This window comes from Oncorhynchus kisutch, linkage group LG20 (genome assembly GCF_002021735.2).
Source record: "Oncorhynchus kisutch isolate 150728-3 linkage group LG20, Okis_V2, whole genome shotgun sequence".
In the NCBI taxonomy this organism is placed as follows: domain Eukaryota; kingdom Metazoa; phylum Chordata; class Actinopteri; order Salmoniformes; family Salmonidae; genus Oncorhynchus; species Oncorhynchus kisutch.
Window position 1 is genome coordinate 49,685,936 of NC_034193.2, and position 21,804 is coordinate 49,707,739.

General features: G+C 43.5%; 1 protein-coding gene across 2 annotated transcripts in view; it reads left to right on the forward strand.

Annotated features, from left to right (window-relative positions):
* Window positions 1–21,804, forward strand: part of LOC109887486 (multidrug resistance-associated protein 1) — a 31,865-nt gene that overhangs the window by 881 nt on the left and 9,180 nt on the right. For both annotated transcript variants that reach the window (XM_031799514.1, XM_031799513.1), the window contains exons 2-15: window positions 6,263–6,439; window positions 7,311–7,436; window positions 10,035–10,172; window positions 13,602–13,724; window positions 14,893–14,954; window positions 15,183–15,314; window positions 15,827–16,033; window positions 16,896–17,073; window positions 17,371–17,532; window positions 17,659–17,751; window positions 18,490–18,693; window positions 20,736–20,882; window positions 20,974–21,061; window positions 21,690–21,759. In XM_031799514.1, the coding sequence (XP_031655374.1) occupies window positions 6,263–6,439; window positions 7,311–7,436; window positions 10,035–10,172; window positions 13,602–13,724; window positions 14,893–14,954; window positions 15,183–15,314; window positions 15,827–16,033; window positions 16,896–17,073; window positions 17,371–17,532; window positions 17,659–17,751; window positions 18,490–18,693; window positions 20,736–20,882; window positions 20,974–21,061; window positions 21,690–21,759 (1,907 nt within the window). The remainder of the gene's footprint in view (window positions 1–6,262; window positions 6,440–7,310; window positions 7,437–10,034; window positions 10,173–13,601; window positions 13,725–14,892; window positions 14,955–15,182; window positions 15,315–15,826; window positions 16,034–16,895; window positions 17,074–17,370; window positions 17,533–17,658; window positions 17,752–18,489; window positions 18,694–20,735; window positions 20,883–20,973; window positions 21,062–21,689; window positions 21,760–21,804) is intronic.

Below are 21,804 nucleotides of genomic sequence, written 5' to 3' on the forward strand. Positions count from 1 at the left end.
CAACTCCAGTGTAGATTTGACCTTTTTTGTTTTTGGTTATTGTCCTGTTGAAAGGTGCATTTGTCTCCCAGTGTCTGGTGGAAAGCAGACTGAACAAGGTTTTCTTCTAGGATGTTTCCTGTGCTTAGCTTTATTCCATTTATTTTTATCCTACAAAATGACGATGACAAGCATACTCATAACATGATGCAGCAAAACTTGTGGGATGCATTTGCAGTTTGTTATGGTTATGATTCAGATTATTTTGTGCCCAATAGATATCAATGGTAAATAATGTATTGTGTCATTTGGTCTCGCTTTTACAGTAAATAACAATGGAAAATGTGGATGCTACCATGATTACGGATAATCCTGAATGAATCATGAATAATGAGCAAGAATAATGAGCAAGTGACACAGACGAGAGACGGCAACCAACCAACAAGCCGACTCGCACTATAGTAGACTAATAGTTGCCATAGCTAGGTTATTTATCATCAAACATGATGACGTAGTACCTGTCTTGACTGCATCAAACCAGGAGAAGCTATTAAAGCTCACTAACTTTAGCTAGCTAGGCTAATTGAGGCTGCAGTGCACGCGCTTTCTCATCCTACAGTTACAAATAACAACAACTCCATTCAGAATACTGGGCAGAAGTCTACATGTTGGCTCTTGGTCGTTGTAGCATGTCCTTCTCCTTTAACTTTCATCTTCCACTGATTAGATATCTCCTAACTTTTGCCACACACAGAGGCTCTATGACTGTAGCCTATTGCCGCTTTGCCGACTTATGATTGGCCAACAACAACAAGCTGCACGGCTCTCTCTCTCTCTCTCTCTCACACACTCACACTCACACACATCAGAGTCGACCCAGACCCGTGACATTATTTAGAATTCTGGATCCGGATCCGCTCGGGTCTCAGGTATTCGGATAGAGGTGGAGTATGATCTAAAGCTTCAAGTTCCTTGGTGTGCACATCACTGACAACCTGAAATTGTCCATACACACAGACAGTGTGGTGAAGAAAGCGCAACAACCTCAGGAGGCTGAAGAAATTCTACAGATGTACCATTGAGAGCCTCCTGTCGGGCTGTATCACTGCATGGTACAGCAATTGCTCCGTCCGCAACTGTATGGCTCTCCAGAGGGTGGTGTGGTCAGCCCAACGCATCACTGGGGCACACTGCCTGCCCTTCAGGACATCTACAGCCCTCAGGGTCACAAGAAGGCCAAGAAGATCATCTAGGACCTCAGCCATCCGAGCCACGGCCTGTTCACCCCGCTATCACCTAGAATGCGAGGTCAGTACAGGTGCATTAAAGCTGGGACCAAGAGACTGAAAAACAGCTTCTATCTCCAGGCCATCAGACTGTTAAATAGTCCCAACAAGCCGTCTCCCACAAAGTACTCTACTTTGCACCTTAGAGACAGTTGCTCTATGTACATAGTGCTGCCATATGTATACAGTCATTGAATCCCATATAACTACTGCTGTACACACCTTTTCTGTTCATATACTGTCCATACAGTCTATACACACCATTTCTGACTCTGACATGGCTCGTTCTGATATTTTGGGGATTTGTGTGTATTGTTTTGTGCTGTTAGGTATTACTGTACTGTTGGAGCTAGAAACATAAGCATTTCAACACCATCCAACACCTTTGGGATGAATTGGAATGCCGACTGTGAGCCAGGCATAATCGCCCAACATCAGTGCTGACCTACACGAATGCTCTTGTAGTTGAATGGAAGCAAGTCCCCGCAGCAATGTTCCAACATCTAGTGGAAAGCCTTCCCAGAAGAGTAATGAATGTATAGAATATCATTGTATGCTGTAGCGTTAAGATTTCCCTTCACTGGAACTAAGGGGCCTAGCCAGAACCATGAAAATCAGCCACAGACCATTATTCCTCCTCCACCAAAATTTACAGTTGGCGCTATGCATTGGGGCATCCGCAAAACCCAGATTCGTCCGTTACACTGCCAGATAGTGAAGCGTGATTCATCACTCAAGAGAACGCGTTTCCACTGCTCCAGAGTCCAATGTTAGCTTACTTTACACCACTCCAGCCGACGCTTGGCATTGTGCATGGTGATCTTAGGGTTGTGTGCGGCTGCTCGGCCATGGAAACCCATTTCATGAAGCTCCCGACGAACAGTTGACGTTGCTTCCAGAGGCAGTTTGGAACTCTTTTTACGCGCTACATGCTGCAGCACTCAGCGGTCCCGTTCTGTGAGCTTGTGTGGCCTACCACTTCATGGCTGATGAGTCGTTGTTGCTCTTAGACGTTTCCACTTCACAATAACAGCACTTACAGTTGGCAGCTCTAGCAGGGCAGAAATGTTATGAACTGACTTGTTGGGTGGTGCCACATGGGACAGTCACTGAGCTCTTCAGTAAGGCCATTCTACTGCCAATGTTTGACTATGGAGATTGCATGACTGTGTGCTTGATTTTATACACCTGTCAGCAACGGGTGTGGCTGAAATAGCCAAATACACTCATTTGAAGGGGTGTCCACATACTTTTGTATATATAGTGTATCTTGCAATTATTGTGGCAGGACTATGTATTGTTCTGCAGGGATAAATGCATCTTGGCAGAGTAGTGTATGCTGTGTAGGATTGTCTTTTTCACTAACATTCTGCCAATTTTCTATAAGGTGCTCATTGGTGGTTGACTTTATTGTCCTGAAAGAGTTCAGTTCAAACTGTCCCAGCATGCACACATTGACACATTGACACATTGACACATTCAAAAGATATAAAGAAAAGACTTAGGCCTTTGAAATGACCAGCAGCTTAGATGCCAGGTACAATAGGACAGTCAAAATAGCTCATTGTTAGCATGTTCACCGACCGGTTTTAAAAACAAATAATACCAAATAGTAATAAACAATAAGAAAAGTTCAGAGTTCAGGCATACGTTTCCGAAAGTTTACTTTCAAAGTTAGGTTACTGAAGACTTTCCAGGTAGACTTCTCTGTGGTACAAGGAAGGTACAGTTGCACAGTATGCATTGACCTTTCTCAAATTACATTAGAGCCATAGGCACCTATGTAAGTGCACTTAGGGCACATAGGCAGACAGGAATAATCCTTGCCAAGAAAGACCTTAGGCTATGAGGTTCCAATATCCACACTAGCATACCACTTAATAAAGAAATCAATGTATTGGACATGCATTCTAATCTAAGTAGAGTGCTGGCTGTAATCTAAGTAGAATGATGGCATGGATAGTGACACCACGCTAAGCACGAGAATTGGAGTCTCAAAGAGTGTAAGCATCCTATGTGATGCTACGTAGGTAATGTAAGGATATCTGGGATATCAGGTACAGCCAGGCATGTGGATCAATCAGTATGTGGACAGCTGCCGGTAATCCCTAATAGCACACATAGGAGCAAAGCTCCACATTCTGTATCTTGATTAAAAAAATGTGAGAATGGCCCTGATCCAGCTAGAAAGCCATTAGTCAATCCCCCTGTCCTCTCTCTCTCTCTCTCTCTCTCTCTCTCTCTCTACCCCCCCCCCCTTTTTCACTATCACTCAGACCTGCTATTCACATGCCAGCCAAATTCAGATACACATGTGAACTATCGTTAATGTGAGTGTACTTTTATTAGAAAATTGGAGAATGGCATTGATCCAGGAAGAGATGTATCGGTCAATCGCCTGTCATCACTCTCTCTCTTTTTCTGTGCCTCTCTCGCTCTCTCCCTCTGTCATTCTCTCTATTCCCCCTCTTTTTCTTTCTCTTTCTTTCTCTCTCTCTCACACACCTGATATTCACATATCAGTCTTATTCAGGAATAGACATGCAAACACTAATTGACATTTCATCCATAGAACAGTCTGCTACTTCTAGAACAATCTGCTACCAAGTAACATGCCATAACCGTTATATTGCCAACAAAGGCAGAAAAAAACATGGCCATTATCAGTCGATGTACCTTCCGAGCTCACCAATCTAACTGTATACAAAGGTGGCTGACCTAATCTTGTGCCAGCAGCCTCTTTAACAAAGTTCCCAACGTGGGACAAGACATAAAACAGAATGTTGCGAATGGGAGAACTCTGGAACATCCAAATGAAACATAGAATAGATAACGGATATGGAGTAATTCTATGGCAACGTATGTCTTTGGGTCTGGGGCCCGGGGCCCTTCAGAGTTGTGCGGCTACATCAACAACATAATCTTACTTTGGTAACAGTTCTGGTCAAAGAGCCAAAAGGTGAAAAGAGAATGATTTCATCCCCTATCAATCAAATGTTATTATATTGCATTGTGGATAATGACAATTTGAAGTAGAGAATCCTGCATTCAGCAAGAGAGGTGTGGTTCAGAGAACACCTACTCTGCAAACTGGAGGGATTGTATTGAAACCCTGCAATTCAACATGTTTTCAAAACCTTATCTTAAATCAAAACTACTCTGCAATTTGGGAGACGTGACAAAGGCAATGATGAACAGTCCTGTCGAGACAATTACAACATTCTCTAAATGACAATGAACAGATCCAATTGAACTAACACATACACTCCGTATGCCAAATGGTTGAGATCTTTGGACACATTTATGCTTGCAGTGACGTAAAGTATTACAGTGAAGAATTGAATGATATCAAAAAGGAATCAGAATGTATCATTTCTCTCAGATAACTGAAAGGTGCACAACACAGTCCATGCAGGCTCTCTCTCCTCAGTTCACATCACTACGTTTGATAGGTAAAAATAGACCTTCCATTTCCATCCAAACCAAGGTCTGGATGAAGCTTCTGTAGCCAATTCAGAAAACGCTGAGCAAGGTGACCAAGAAAAAGCTTTTGAGTTTGTTTGACAACTTACGATTCTTATATAACAGTTGTAAAAGTGTTTGTTCGCAGGCCTAAATTGACCACAGGAGCCAAGGAGAGACTGTGAAAAAGACTCCCACTCATTGAGTCAATAGCCATCTAGCACTTCAGAAGAATACCTGTTACACAGAGAAAATATTCAGTAGGTGGATGAATTTCCTCACACATGATCTGGAGTATTTTATGTAGTAGGAGCAGAATTTCCTCTTGTGGGATAAACTGAAATTAATAACATATTTGTTAGTATAGTAACACATTTGGTGTTGCTGTTGCGTAAAGACCGAACATACAGCTGTTATGAATTGTGGTCACTCTCCCTTATGCCCTTGGGAGTCTGCCTTGCCCCGCTGCTACAAGCTGCTGTGTGTGTGTTTGTGTGTGTGTGTGTGTGTGTGTGTGTATGATTCACAATGCTGCATTGCCGCCACTCAACAAGTCCAGCCGACCATAGTAGTTAAACCCACTTCCTCTCGCAACTCTGCAGGCACCTCTAGCTCCTCCAAACTGCAGCCAGACACCCAGCCCCTCGTCAGAGGGCTTAGAGGTGATTAACAGGGAGAGGTGAGAGTACAACAGAGCACTTAGAGGCTAAGAGTATTTTGGTGGTTTTACAGTCAGACTTCCTTCCTTTTCAGCCCACCGTCGCCGGGGGCTACAGGCTTGCATGATGCAATCTGGAAATGTGGATTTGGCAACTTCGGCCAACAGTGCACACTTCGGTCGGCACAAACAGAATACATCCCACTGTCGTCTAAGTGGGTTTGTATCGTCATCATGTACTGTAATATTTTGACTGACTTCGCCCTTCCAAAGGGGAAAGTTTTTAAACGTGGTGGAGCCGTGGGTTAAAATATTCCAGGACTGACTCAGCTCTGTAGACAAAAAGACGAAAAACTCCCAAGCTCCAACCATCCAACCAATGCGCACACAGATTACCGTATGTTGACTTGCTGTGGTTTCACTCTCCTTTGCCTAGATACACAGACCGGGACATTATACTGTAGCCAGCGTCCAGTTTCTCTGGACTGGACTCAGCCCTGCTTCAAACAGTTCATTTAACAACCCTTGCCCTCAATAATCTGTCACTAGGCTAATACCCTGACAGGAGTAAACTGTTAGACTGATATATCAAATTGACGTTCCTCAAGTTGACAGTACAGTAGGTGAAGCTTGGAGGAAAATTGGTTGAGTTGAATTTATTTGAACACAGCCAATTTAGAGACTGAATGAGAAATTCTGTACTTAAAATGAACTCATGAAAACAATGAACAATACTCCATTACATAAATATAAATCTGTATTGAGTCAAGAAATAAATGAATTCTACTCAGTGCAGAGAATGGTGCAGAAACCTACTCCTCCACTCTCTACCATCCTAATTCACACATATTAACGGGTCCATCTTTGTCTTTTCCAGGACTGGAATCGAACGTGGTACACGGACAAACCGGACCTGACCGAGTGCTTCCAGAACACGGTGCTGGTCTGGTTCCCGTGCGTCTACCTCTGGCTGTTGGCGCCCTTCTACGCCCTCAAACTCTACTGCCATGACTGTGGATGCATCCGAATCTCCACTCTCTGCACTGCCAAGACGGTGAGCCAACCCATAGAATCCCAATATGGTCAGCGGTCGGTCCAACGATCACAGAACAGTGACTTGAATTGTCCATTCTAGTCATTCTATCTCTGAGTTTATAAGCACATCCAGTGGCTTGCAGATGCAGGGTACAAAAAGTAAAGTCATGAAAGAATAAAATAGTTAGCCAGTACCCACACACTGCTGGATGCGCCTGTAGTGTTATTCAGTGCAACGTTTCAACCCGAAAGTACAACCAGCCTGCACCAACCAGTCCTGAGCCTTAAGACCAGCCTTAAACCAAACCCGCAAGCGTAGACATGGCATGGCCATTAACATTATACAAGACCAGGCGAGTGTTCGAGTGCACCAACCATATCTGCCATAAAATAATATGAGTGTGAAGTACTGTGAAAACCAAGCACCAAATGGTTAGTGTTTATATAGAGCCGGCCGGGGACAATTTCATGCCTTAGAGAGCAAGAGGAGGGGATATCAGTGGGGAAAAGCCTTGAAGGTTTAGAGAGTACTCAAGAAAGCATGGAGAGTTTACAGGACGAACGTAAGAGTTTATAGGATGGCATACATGGCACTCCAAGAGGGTTACATGTACATTTAAATGTCTTGGTCCCTTCTCACTTTCCAATGTTATGTTCCATGTGGTTGTACTTCAGTCTGTATAAAGTATATAAAATACTTACAATATGGAGACCTGCAACTTGACAATATGTATTGACAGTTCCAGAGTCTCTTGAGTCCAGATTGTCATTTAGGTGCTAAAGATGCATGTTTCTCTGGTTTCCCCAGTAACCAAAAGGTTTGAATCAATCACAATGACAGTACTGCAGACCTCATTCTGCTTCCCTCCCTGTGTCTGTCCATCCTCCAGGTGCTGGGGTTCCTCCTGGCCTCATTTGGCTTCGTGGAGTTCTTCTACATTCTTCTGGAGAGGAGTCATGAGATCCAAAACCACATGGTCTTCCTCCTCAGTCCCATCATACGAAGCTTGACTGTGGTAAGTACTGTAACCATCAGCCAATGTCTTTGTCTCAGCTTCTTTCTTCACGATTGCTCTCTCTATCTACTGTTTATGTCTCAGTATCTGCTGTTGACTTCTCTTCCCTGACAGTAGATCCTGGGGGTTGCTTTTCCCCCCTACCTTTATTTAAGCAGGTGACAAACATGATATATATTTTTAATGCACCGCCAGGATCTGCTGTCAAGGAAGAGAAGTCAAGAGGCGATACTGAGACATAGTAGACGGAGAGAGCAATCGTGAACAAAGAGGCTTCCCTGACAGCAGATCCTGGGGTGCATGTGTATAGCAGCAGTTTGAGTCATTTACTCCTGATTTACTCTTAGAGAGGGCAGGGGCTAAGTAAAGCACTCCATGACTTCTGTCAATAAACACTGTGTGACAACTTCTACAATGATTACAAAGACATACTGTACTCTACTCTCAAATCATCCTCCCCACTAATTTACAGTACTGGGATCAGGCAGAGAAGAACGTCAGTGGAGAGCAGTGCAGTGCACTATGGGAGGCCCAGCTAGATAGAATGAAGTCATGTTTACTACTGTGTGGGGGGGTATAATGTCAGATTTAAGACAGAGGCAGAGGTGCAAGGGGTTGGGAATGGCAGTGTGCCTCCTGTAGCTGACTCACAGAGCCATGACCCCCCTACCCATAAATCCCCTCTCCCTCAGAGGCCGAACACAAGTGCTGCACAGACTCAGTCCCTCCAAATCAGACAGCCTGGCCCACCTGTGGTCACCTCAGACTCTTAGGTCAATATCAGCAACTGTTTGGGTGAAGAAATACTGAATGCATCTCTTGTACCAGGTACACAAGGCATCCATTTTTTAAAAGGTCACTTTTTTATCACGTTAGGGACCCAGATTTGAAATCTAAGACATTGCTACAGTTAACCAGCCATGATATTTACAGTTGATTGGTTGGTTGCTATGTAAATAAAAAGCCAAGGCATATCATTTTCTGGACACAGAACCATAATGGCAGCCACCACCCTCTGGTTTCCCCATATGTAAAGCTAAGGAACACCGTGTCCAAAAGAAACTACGTTATTTTGCTTGTTTCTCGTACTCATCGACCCATATACAGTCAATGTATGGGAATTTTTTTTAATTCACCAGACTCACCCCAGTTCGTGGTCATGGTTACTCTCCCTTCCTACCATGAGAGCTGCTTGCAAGGCACGCCATCTGCTGTAATCAGCGACACCATGACGCAGAGTTATTTTTCCACCCCAATTTCCCAGACTTCCAGTATAATTACTAGGTAGGGAATTGAGTTAGGTTTTAGTTTAGTAATGGACTTAGTTACACCCACTGACTTCCATTCAAGGAAATGGGTTCCTCTCAAAAGGGAATGACCATTTCTTGCTTGCAATGTGGTTAGTTAGGCAACAGGCCAAGCAGCATAGAAACTGGGAAATGAACCTGACATCCAACCACACAGCATAGATCTTTTTCTATACAGTGTTTCTACCTAGCCTGGTCCCAGATCAGTTTGTGCTGTCTTGCCACACTATAACCTTTAGGAGTTGTCAAGGTAGCACAAAACTATCTGGGACCAGGCTAGTTTTTATGGCGTCATTGATCTATCAAGAGTTTATACTGGTAATTATGAGTCTGGAGGCCATTTCTTTGCCTGCAATGTGGCTAGTCTAACAATTGGCATAGAATCTGAAAATTAACCCAACAATCACCATATTTATCTCCACTCTATAGCATACATATAGTGTTTCTATAGTGTTCATGGCTGGTTGCTTAAAAACAGGACAGTTTTTAAGATCTGATGGAACGAGTATGGTATCTATTATGCAACTCTATAACCACACTCTACTTTTAGTGATGAGCTGGCGAGGCTAGATGACTTCTCAACGTGACCAAACTACAGACAGTCAGAGATAATTACAGCCAAAACTCAGTCCGTGGAGAGACGAGGCATTTTTCGGATAGACACTGGTGCCCCAAAACATGGAATCAGTCCTGTTTAATCTACTTATTTTACTAAACATTTATTTAACCAGGCAAGTCAGTTAAGAATGTTATTTTATTTACAATGACAGCCTGTATTCGAACAAAATAGAAGAGCTCAGAGACGTTTTTGAATAAAAGAAAATAAATATAGTGCAATTCAGGCAAAAGGCAATGCATGGATGGAGGGATGGAAGGATGGAGGGATGGAAGGAAGGAGGGGTGGAGGGCATAGTACCATACATCTGGTGTTTTATTGAAGGAAGTCAGCAGGATAACAGCTGCTTCTGTGGTTAGGGAAATCCCAATCTAACCTCTTTCTCCAAAACCAGCAAAAGCCAAAACCAATCCTTACAAATATTTTCTATTTAGCCATTGATTCTTCTCAGCTTTCTTCTCAGCCTCAGGGAGACTACTGGGAATGACAGTGAATACAGAGGATTTATTGAGGGATTAACTTTCATCTTCAAAGTAATAGTTGTTGAGTTTCAAAGTAGACTCGCTTGCCAGTCCTCAGTCGGGGCTCTCTCCTTTCAAAACACTCGCTTGACTTTCACTGTCCGTTGTAATGCAAGTCTTACTAATCTCACTGTCTCTCCCACTCTCTCCTCAGGTCCTGGCCATATGCATCATCCAGTTGGAGAGGATACGAGGCTGTCGTTCCTCTGTCTTCCTCTTCCTGTTCTGGGTCCTGGTGGTGGTGTGTTCCCTGGTGCCCCTACGGGCAAAGATCCAGCTGGCTATGTACGAGGTACGGTGGTAGTAGAACATGACTTTATTCTCTATGGTCTATGGGAGAAGTAGCAGGTGTGATGACACAGGCACTAACATACTCAGTGTCTGCATGACTGATGTTACAAGTTCACGCTATGTGAATGTAGGTTAATAGAGACTACTGTCAAAACAGTCATGACACAGTAATTTTGTATCGTAGGAAACAATTTACTTGGATGAATATGCTACGCCTACATCCTGACTGTTATGTCTGCTTAGGTTTGCACTCAGTGACCCCGCAGAACCAGTTTGTCTGAAGGGTTGTCTAGGGTTGTCTACCCATAGTCTAGACTTAGAGACTAGAGAGTGCATTGCTTGATATAGAGATGCTGTTGTGCCTGCTATGCTTTATTCGTAACTCCACAAAATTAACCAAGGGTTTTCTAGTCTAGACTTAGCATGACTTGGGTAGAAATGCATTGCCTCCCCAAAGTCGACAGAGGAAACCCTGCAGTGTTGGTAGGGCGGATGACAGACACCGCCAACACTCGTCTCTCTTGTCTCCCTAAAGCCTCTGTAGATTGCTAGACTCCCCTCTCCTCTCATCCTGTGTCTCTTCCTTCCAGACACTGCAATCATTGTCCTCGTATTTGTCAAAGCGGTAACAGCATTCGTGCTTTTAGAAAAACACACATCCATATCACATCCTTATCGCCTCCAGTATGACATTACCACATGTAGTGTTTAGGCCACCGATAATGACAGGTCTGAGGTAAAACCGATAGTGATGGTGAGACAACCCAACATGGCAGCCCAGGGTCAGACCAGAGGCACGTCAACACCACTTTTAAAGGCAGGAGCAGCCAGCAAACACCTACTGGGACCAACCTACTGGGAAATACAGTATTTGTATTATCCTCTCAACACAGTCACATACACCGGGAGAACAAAACATTAAGAACACCTTCCTAATATTGAGTTGCACCCCCTTTTCCCCTCAGAAGAGACTCAATACATCGGCACAAGGTGTTGAAAGCGGTCCACAGGGATGCTGGCCCATGTTGTCTCCAATGCTTCCCACAGTTGTGTCAAGTTGTCTGGATGTCCTTTGGGTGGTGGACCATTCTTGATACAGACTAGAAACTGTTGAGTGTGAAAAACCCTGGTTGGATTTAACAGGTGACATCAATAATGGATCATAGCTTTCACCTGGATTCACCTGGTCAGTCTGTACACTGGTGTATAGACGGGCACATTTTCAAACGTGCACACACGTGGCCACCACCAGCACTGATCATATGGACAAACTCAGAGAAGAACTTTGAGACAGCTCTTCTGGTAGACAGGAAACAACATTAGAAGAGTTCCTGTATCTCAACATGAGACATTTCACTGCAACGGTAAAAGCGTTGAGAGTGTACAGAGTGTACAGAGCTCATGTTTGGTTTTGCAGACCCAATTCCCTCGGCTCGTTGGTCAGACCAACTGACCTATGTTTACAGGCATATATTACCACCCACTCCTAGCCCCATACCATCCTGACCCTGTTTTCACTATGCGGCCGGATCTAGTTTGTTCTCCCCATCTGCACTCTGGGCGCAACAGGGTGAGGTTGTCATCAACAACTACAGGAAACGGAGGGACAAATATTCCCCCATTCACATGGGCTGTAGTGGAGCGGGTCGAGAGCTTCCAAGTTCCTCAGTGTCCACATCACTAAGGACCTATCATGGTCCAAACACACCAACACAGTCGTGTAGAAGGCACGACAATGCCTCTTCCCCGTCAGGAGGCTAAAAGGATTTGGCATGGGCCGTCAGATGATCCAAAAGTTCTACAGCTGCCTCCATTGAGAGCATCTCGACTGGCTACATCCCCACTTGGTATGGCAACTGCTCGGCATCTGACCGCAAGATGCTACAGAGGGTAGTGCGTACGGCCCAGTACATAACTGGGGTTGAACTCCCTGCCATCCAGGACCTATATACCAGGTGGTGCCAGATGAAGGGCCTAAAAATGGTCAAAAACTCCAGCCAACCAAGTCATAGACCGCATGGCAAATGGTACAGGTGTGCTAAGTCTGGGACCAAAAGGTTCCTGAACCTCTTCAACCCCCAAGTCATAAGTGTGCTAAATAGTTAACCAAATAGATAACCGGAATATCTGCATGGACCCTTTTTGCACTATTTTGACTCTATGCACACACACTGGACTCTACCCACACACTCACACAAACAATCCAACACATACACGCGCACACACAGGCACACATTCGCCACACACTCACTCATCACATACAGAAATAGACAATAGCAGCAGTGTATCTATCCTGTTGCCTAGTCATTTTACCCCTACCTATATGTACATATCTACCTCAATTTCCTCAGACCCTGCACATCAACTAGGTACTGGTACCCCCTGTACATAGCCACGCTATCATTGCTCAAAAGCCTTTGACTGTAAATCTACACCTGTTGTTTATGAAGCATCTGACAATTACAATTTGATTTGATCATAAGTCGTACCTGTGCGGCAGAGTCTTGTGCCAGTAACCGAAAGGTCTCTGGTTCAAATCCCTGAGCCAAATAGATGAAAAATATTTTGCCTTTGAGCAAGGCACTTAACCTTAACTGCTCCTGTAAGGGCTGGATAAGAGTGTCTGCTAAATGACTAAAATGACAAAATCACTCCAACTGCCGTTTACTATGGCTCTAACTTTCACACAAAGGGAAACGGGTCAACTTAGGTTGACATATGGGCCATCAAAAACAGGCCTGCTGGTCTCTTATAAGTTAAGAATAACATGTGAAAACCACATTTCACATAATACGTGGTTAATATCACTATTTTGGCTGTCTTCCATTGAGAAAGAGGGAGGGAGGTTTGTTTGTTTTTTGTCTGCTTCACCCACAATCTCTCTATTTACAGATATGGGTCATAGCGTGACTGCAGGGAGCTTTTTACTATTGCTTCATTTATATTAAAGACTTTGGTTTTTCACCATGATTTGACTTTACGGTTCAAAATAAGCTTTATTGAGTCTCTCTGTGATCGTGGCATATAACCATATCCTGTCCTATATAGTGTTCCTTATGTTGAGTTCAAGCATGGGAAATCTTGAAATCTTTATCTGGGAAGAAAAGCTTGCATTTTGACGAACTCATGCAAACCCACACTGATGAAATAAAAAGTATCGCAATTAATGATACATTGTTTACTAGTTGTGACAGAGCATTTAAATTGAAACACGATTTCCTTGATGCCACAGTTCCAATGCTGTGTGTAACCAACCCATTTCCATGTCTTAAAACTCAAAAGATGCATGTCTCAGTAACCCACAAATGGTTACACAACTATATGTTGCATGAGAAATGCAATGACAACAATAACGTTGGCAATTGTACTTATTTAACCTTTATTTACGTAGGCAAATCATGTAATATTCACTGTTTTCTTTTTTTAACAGGGTATCACCACCGATATTGTGAGATACACAACGTTTTTCTCCTACTTCTCACTCCAACTGGCCCAGCTCTTCCTGTGTTGTTTCGCTGACCAGCCTCCAGAGGGAAAAACCGTCCTCGTCAAAGTAGGCATTAGATCAGAACGTGGGCTATATTTCACTTCCGTCAAAACGATCTCTCCTTCCAAAACATGAGAGAATTCTTGGGCTGAGACTGGGATTGAGAATAGAAGCCATCTTGTGGTTTTTGACTTTCGTTGTCAACACACTCCCTGAGTTTCCTTTTTGGTGGAAGATCAAGTGATTCACTTCCTCTCTCTGCCCACTTTCCTACAAGGACACTGTGAATTAATGAATGAATGTGTTGTCTACTCTGTCCATTCCATACACACGACTCACACACCACATGAACCATGCTACGACCGTTACACCACTACTACACCAACGTTGTTCTGTATTTATGCAATTTACGGAATCACACTCTCTCACAGTCGGTCCAATCAAAAAAGACTGAATCATGTTCCAACCAAACAACCATAGCGACTATAACAACTCCCGTTCTAATCAACCTGACTTTGGTAGTGGTAGCTACAGTGAAGCCTATATAGTCCATGACATAATACTGTATCTTGAGAGAAAAACAAGAAAACAAACTGTCCCAAAAAACTCCTAAATGTCTCTCAGCATCTGTCCTGGTCGGCCAGCGGTAGTGAGGTTCAGAGGACTGGAAGCCACAGCCTGGTGTAAGAACCACACCCTAGTGTGTTCTCTGCTCCCCCCACATCTTGGTCAGAGATTCTCATAGTCAGTCACAACAACAGAGAAAGCGAGGGATGGAGAGGAAGAGCGAGAGAGATGGAAAGAGAGACAGAGTAAGACCTCCGGTGAGGGGGCGGTAGAGGGAAGAGAGGTTGCCAAAGATCGAGCATGAGCACAAATTGCTAGTGTGTCGGTGTGTGTGTTCAGCATGGTGCCACAGTGACGACACGTTACCACCCAGCATGGACCTCAAATTCTCCTCCCAACCCTAGCTCCGACACTAACTCTAACTGTTTACGCTCTTTACTCCTGTCCACAGTCTCCAGCTATTTACACATGCAGTTTCCACTGAGGACCACCTTACTGCATCATGCTGTTTAAACTCATTAGCATCCAGTAAATAGACTCCACAAGTACATCATAGAACCATTAAAGTCAGCCACAGAGGAGTCCTATGTTTTACCAAAGCCTTTAAACATTGAGAGATTTACATGGTGGTCAAAGTCAGTGACATTCACCCTCTAATCTGTTTCAGAACCCATGTCCAGTCAAAGATGCCTCTTTCCTGTCGAAGATGCTCTTCTGGTGGTTTACTGGGTAAGATGGTTTAATGAAACTCTCAAACAACATGTTGACTTGTTTGAAAAATCTTTTATACTGTAAATCTTATAATGTACGTGGTGGTTTGTGTATAACTTATACACTGAGTGTACAAAACCTGAAGAACACCTGCTCTTTCCATGACATAGACTGACCAGGTGCAAGTCAATATTAGGAAGTTGTTCTTAATTTGCACACTCAGTATGTCATCGCTGTTCCCCTCAGGCTGGTGGTTAAAGGTTATCGTACCCCTCTGGAAGCTGGAGACCTGTGGAACCTGAGGGAAGAGGACACATCGGACAAGATCCTCTCTGATCTGGAGGAGGAGTGGACAACAGAATGTGCCAAACTGCAACAGTAAGAACCAATTACAATATGCATACTCTTGCCAAACTAATTCTGTAGCTTCAGACACTCAGAAATCAATAAACTTAATTTTATGACATTGGTTAAACTTCAGAATAGTGTCTGCCTAGAACTCTAGATGATCAAGGTCCCTTGAAGAGCTTGTGTAGTTGTAATCGGAAAAACAAGCTGTCTCGCTAAGGGACACTTAAGTCCGAAAATAGGTCAAAAGAGGTCCCCTAAGGACAGCATACTGTAACGTCGAGACACTAGCTTTGAAGACCCCATTGTTAAATTCCAAAACCTTGTGTTCAGCGCTCATCAACTCATGTGTGAGCAGGATAATGCCTTTTATGGCTGCTGAAAAGTCTTCTCTTCACATTCTTTGCATCGGAGATGTGTCAAATGAACAACAATGACTATTGTTGAATTTTTTTCATAACCTTTGTTTCATATTAAAAAAAAACAGGCAATATATAGGGCCATCAAACCCAGATGTCCTCTCTGTCTGCTTGTTTAACCAGGCAGGAGAAAACCATGGTGGCAGCCGTGGCGCTGGGCACCAGACTGCCTGACCAGGCCCAGATACTCAGGAAGCTGCAGAAGGAGCAGAGCTCTGGCTTCTGTCTGCTGAGGACACTGGCCAGGAACTTGGGACCTTACTTCCTTACTGGGACGATGTGCATCATCTTCCACGACTTCTTTATGTTTGCCATCCCTCAGGTGCTCAGGTAAAAATGGCTAAGGGTTTGATGTTAATTCTACACCGGAGACTAAGCTCCCATAAATCCATGGCATTGTAAACAGGGCAGCACGACACAATAATCCCTTGCAAGTCAGACAGATTCCACGTCTATTTCCAATACCCTTTACATTGATATACATACTAAAATGTCAATTTGGCAACCTTAAAACTGGACCCGCCATGCTTGACCCCATCTCTGGGACCCAATGCCAGTCTAGACAGGAACCTTGTTGTTGTTGTTGCACAACCATGGCTTGGTGGAAGTGTTAATTACGGTCAAGAGAAAGGAGTCAGAGACCACAGCTTTCTGCCCCAACATGGAGAATCAAGGACATTAGCTTAGCTTAAGGGAGGGAAGAAAATAAAGAAAGGAAGGGGAGAGAGAGTGAAGAGAAGGCTCTAAACGGCAGAAAGGCTGAGGTTGCTCTGGTGGACCACAATAAGAGAGCCACTAGCCAAGTGTTGAGGCCAGACCAGCCACAAGAGGCGCACTGTTGTGCAACTAGAGACTGCTTTGTGTCGACCAGCAAACCCTGCGGCCACACTAATGATCATAGTCCGCACAGGGCTGCATGGCAAAGCAGTGAAAGTGAAGGAACATGACAGGGGTATACAAAGCTGACAGAGAACAGTAACTTGTCTGTGCTTATGACTCCATTAAATGCACTGCATTGGCAGTGGCACAGTGTCCATGTTCAGTGTATAGGCTTATGTTTTATAGTATGAATAAGACTCTGTTGAGTTGAGTATGCTGAAAGTCTCCAGAAACATGAAGCAGAACGTATCCACAGGAAGCACTGTATGATATTACCATGTTCTCTCTTTCACCTTTATCCCCTCTCTAACAGTCTTCTTCTGGGCTTCATGAACGAAGAAGACGCACCCCTGTGGAAGGGTTACTTCTACGCTACCCTGATGTTCCTGCTGTCCTGTCTCCAGTCCCTGTTCAACCACCAGTACATGTACACCTGTTTCACCGTGGGCATGAGAGTGAAGACAGCCGTGATGGGACTGGTCTACAGAAAGGTACGTCGTCGTGCCAACCAGTAGACAGTGGGTGACTGGGCGTTACGTTGTAAACATTGGCTCTTAATGGCAGACTTGAAATTCCAACGTAAATAAACTATACCTCGACAATTAACATATTATTTTTTCCAAGGACCAAGAAGAAAAATATTGAAAAATTAACATGTTAATTGTCAAGTTTAGGGTTTATTTAAGTTGGAAAAAGAGGTTCTGGGTGTTAAGAAACCTTGAAACCAAGTGTTACATAATACTCATTTACTGTAGGTTTAACTTGAGGTTGTTCTGTTTTTCCTCTAGTCTTTGGTGATCAACAGCGCATCCAGGAGGACGTGCACAGTGGGGGAGATCGTCAACCTGGTATCAGCCGACACTCAGAAGCTCATGGACTTTGTGGTTTACTTCAACGCAGTGTGGCTGGCTCCTATCGAGATCGCCCTCTGCCTCTTCTTCCTCTGGCAGGTATGGATGGCACGGTCACTTCAGTTTTTGTTGGTACTCATTGATGACGGACATTTGTTTTCTTTGGTACTCATTTATAACAAACATTGCTTTTGATGACTTGTGTAAAACGATGCTATTTTACAGCACCTAGGCCCATCTGCGCTAGCCGGAATTGCCACCGTCATCCTCATCTTCCCACTCAATGGATTCATCGCCAAGAAAAGGAGCAAACTGCAGGTACGGACATGTCCTAAGAGGAGATTCATATGCACTTTGACCTCAGTGCAAAAAGATCTGGGATCAGACAGTCTTTCCAGGCTACTTTGACCCCAGGCAGTAGCCGAATCAGAATGTGATTTTGCATGCTTGGTCAGGGATGCCACAGCTGGTTTACATAGCCGAAGCGGAGCTGTGTGGGAGTGCGGGTTGGATGGATGTCTCCACCATGTTATGCTTATGAAAAACAACCACAGAAAAAAAGGGTCTATAAAAGGCTATATTTTTCATTTGTTTTTTGGAAAAACAACAGACAGTTTTGGCAATAATGCCTGTTTTAATCTAATTTACAGTCGTAGAATGTCACTGACCGCTTTCCTGGCCCCTTTGTTGTTTCCTCGTCGTAAATTATATTCAACAAGTACATACTTCTGTAGAGTGCTCAACATTAGCTGTTACTTGACAAGTATCTGCAGCTGTAACTGACAACTCAATGTTTATAAAATCACATTTTATTTGTCAATGGCTTCGTCAAACAAAAAAAACACACAAAATAGCAGAATTAGTCAGGAGCCCGTAAGACAGCTACTATCCACTGCAGCGCCACCCTGAGATGAGTAATAGATACAGGTATGTTGTTGCAACAACATTTCTACAGGTTTTCTATTGTGCTGTTCTCTTGTGGTGTTGCTATCCTCTTCCCTCTTTATAGAAGGGCCGACTATCTATTTAACCAGGTCTTTGAATGCTTCTCCCTAGGAGGTACAGATGAAGTTTATGGATGGGCGAATCAAGCTGATGAACGAGATCCTGAACGGGATCAAGATCCTGAAGTTCTATGCATGGGAGAAGGCCTTTCTGGAGCAGGTCCTGGGATACAGGGAGAAAGAACTGAAGGCCCTGAAGAAGTCCCAGATCCTCTACTCCATCTCCATCGCCTCCTTCAACTCATCCACTTTCCTGGTATGTGTAATACAATATAACTAGTAGTAATAGTTATTTGGTCTTTTGGAGTATAGCTCAGTGTCTACTCTTTACTTTTTTATTTATAAAAAACAACAACTTTATAGACAACACATAACAAACTTTATAGACGACACAAACAGTACAACCCCAACCCCTCATTCTCCCATACTTCCCATCAGAATAACTATTCTTAGCAGCACAAATGGCCACTAGAACAGGCATGATTACTTATCAAAATATGCAAGTTCCACTAAGTAAAAGGCAGGCTCTCCAGGTATTGTATTAATGGGGACCAGGTTAAACTTCTATCGGGAACCAAGCACAGTGTACTTAACCTTCTCCAGAGACAGAGATGACATCACCTTCTTAACCCACTGCACGAAGGAGGACAGCTTTGCAGACTTCTAGTGAAAGAGGACAAGGTGGCGAGCTAGCAGCGATGTAGCATTCTGGTCTAGGGGAAGTACACCAAAAATGTCAGTGACTGGGTTGGGGTCACTGCCATTTTTGGGATACTTTGTGTAAAGTACCCCCCACAAAAATGTGGGGTACATATGTGTAAACAGAATGCCTAAAAAAATGGGGTCCCAGAGGCTACTCAAAGATTGGCATGACCAAAACATGTGTCCCACAGTCACTGGACTCTGGTGGCATCTCAAACACTAATATTGGCTATTAGTTACAAAATGAAGAATTCTATTGTCCAGCAGGAAAAAGTCAATCCTAGAGTATGAGCGGTGGACTGGAGGAAACAAGTCAATCCTAGAGTATGAGCTGTGGACTGGAGAAAAAAAAGGAGTAATGTTTAGCAGTGGGATAGCTCCTCCTCCATGGATCAGACAAATGATAGGATTCTAGAAATGAGTTGATTACTGCGCCTGATTTTGAAATTACATTGTTGGGCTTCGGTCTGGATCTGTCTAGACTTGGATGCATTACACAATTGAAATCTCCGCCCAATATCAAATGATGAGTGTTAAGGTCAGGAAGTGTTGCGATGAAGTCAGAGAAAAATGTTGCGTCATTTTTTATTTTACCTTCCGGTTACTAGTCCAACGCTCTAACCACTAGGCTACCCTGCCGTCATCCCAATTAGGACCATAGAGGTTAGCCAGAATAACCTGTGTGCTAAACCATTTCCACATGACTATAATATATCTTCCATTAGTATCTGAAATTACTTTGGAGGAGACAAACGGGGTTCCTTTTCTGATAAGGATGGCTGCCCCTCTGGCCTTAGCATCAAAGTTGGAGTGAAATATTTGGTCTACTTATCCTCTCTTTAGTTCATCATGGTCGCTGGACCGGAGATGGGTCTCTTGGAGAAAAACAACGTCCAGACTTAAGGACATAAGATGAGGATACACTCGGCTACGCTTGACCACCTGGTTAATTCCTCTCACGTCCCAGCTGATAAAGCATGTGGAGCCTAGAGTATGTTAATTAGGCGTAGTCATAGTAATCAGAATCAGCCAGTGTGCTGAAAGGTCAGAGTAATAAAATATAAAGAAAAAACAGCTAAAACAACAAAATACCCAGAAGAAAACCTTGGACCCCTATGCTGGCCTTCCCCTTATGCTGGCCTTCCTCCTGTTGGAAGGCTGCATCTACCTCTCCTAGACCAGAGCAAAATGCTACCATGTTCAAATGAACCTCAGTAGAGCTCTGTCCAGGGCCAACATAATACAGTTACAACTAGGGAAGGGATTCTGGAGGGAACCACCAAAGTTATCTATGGTATCTTATGCAATATGCATATTTTAAGGATAGTAAAACAATATTTAAAAAAGCAAGTATAGGCTAAATTCAACATTTGTATAAATGTAACACTCTGTTGAACATCCTAACAAGCCAGAACACCGAAAAATGACTGGAAAATGCATGGTAAATAATACCCGTGCTGCAGTGTTCGCTCGGCTATACAGGTCTACTCTTTTCTATCCATAGCTTCAAGCCTCACAGTAGAAATGTATGATGGTTACAGTTACAGCTTCAGGTCACCATGTCCCAATCATGCTTATTTGTTTTTATCCCCCCAGATTGCCTTTGCCATGTTTGGCGTCTATGTGCTGATTGATGACAAGAACGTCCTAGATGCCCAGAAGGTCTTTGTCTCCATGGCTCTCATCAACATTCTGAAGACCCCACTGAGCCAGCTACCCTTTGCCATGAGCACTACCATGCAGGTGAAATACAATGTCCAGTATTCAACAGACCAAACCAATGTATAATGTTTTGTGCTGCTGTTAAAAAAAAAAAAAAATCTTTGAATTTTAGGCCATTGTCTCGCTGAAGCGCTTAGGGAAATACCTGTGTTCTGAGGAGCTGAAAGACGACAATGTAGCCAAGGCCCCTTTGAGTACCGGTAAGAACACCTACTGGTGCCATGTATGTTGACATACTTGACCTATAACTTCAGCTCCAAGTGGAGCAAAGGGCTTTGTATCAGCCTATAGCAATTAATCAACAAAAACACTCATAGCAACTCTTATCCAGTGGGAAGTGTGGTCTGCCTCTGCCTGTCGTAACCAATAAAAACAAGCCTCCGAAGATGTGTTGTTTACATCCATGGCACTCTATCCAGAACCCTTAATGGTCATGTTATGTTGTCACTTCCTGTGATCGAGGTCGACTGGGGAGACTGAGTAATGATAGGATGTTGCCATCCAGTGGTTGAACGTAAATTACTTCTAGACAGTCAGACGTATGATTCCGGATAAATAAAAGCAGTTTTTTTCGCCTGTAATCCGTCAACACTTCCTTAAGACAGCTCGTGAAAAGAACACACTGTAATTTTAGATCTCTTGTAATTATGTAGACTCTGCAATTTGACATGTCACTTAAAAGGACATTATATTTTTAACGTTGGGTAGTTGTTGGGTGCATAAACGGGTGCATAAACTGTTATGCCTGTATGCAGAGAGGAAATATGAGTGGATTTTTTCAATGGTTCCTCTCTCCTCTCTTTCTCTGTTTTTCTATGTTCTTCTCAGATGGGGAAGGTGTGTTGATAGACAACGGAACGTTCAGTTGGACTAAAGAAGGTCCTCCATGCCTTAAAAGGTAAATCATAACAGTATTCCCATTTTCACACGTTCTGAAGTTTAA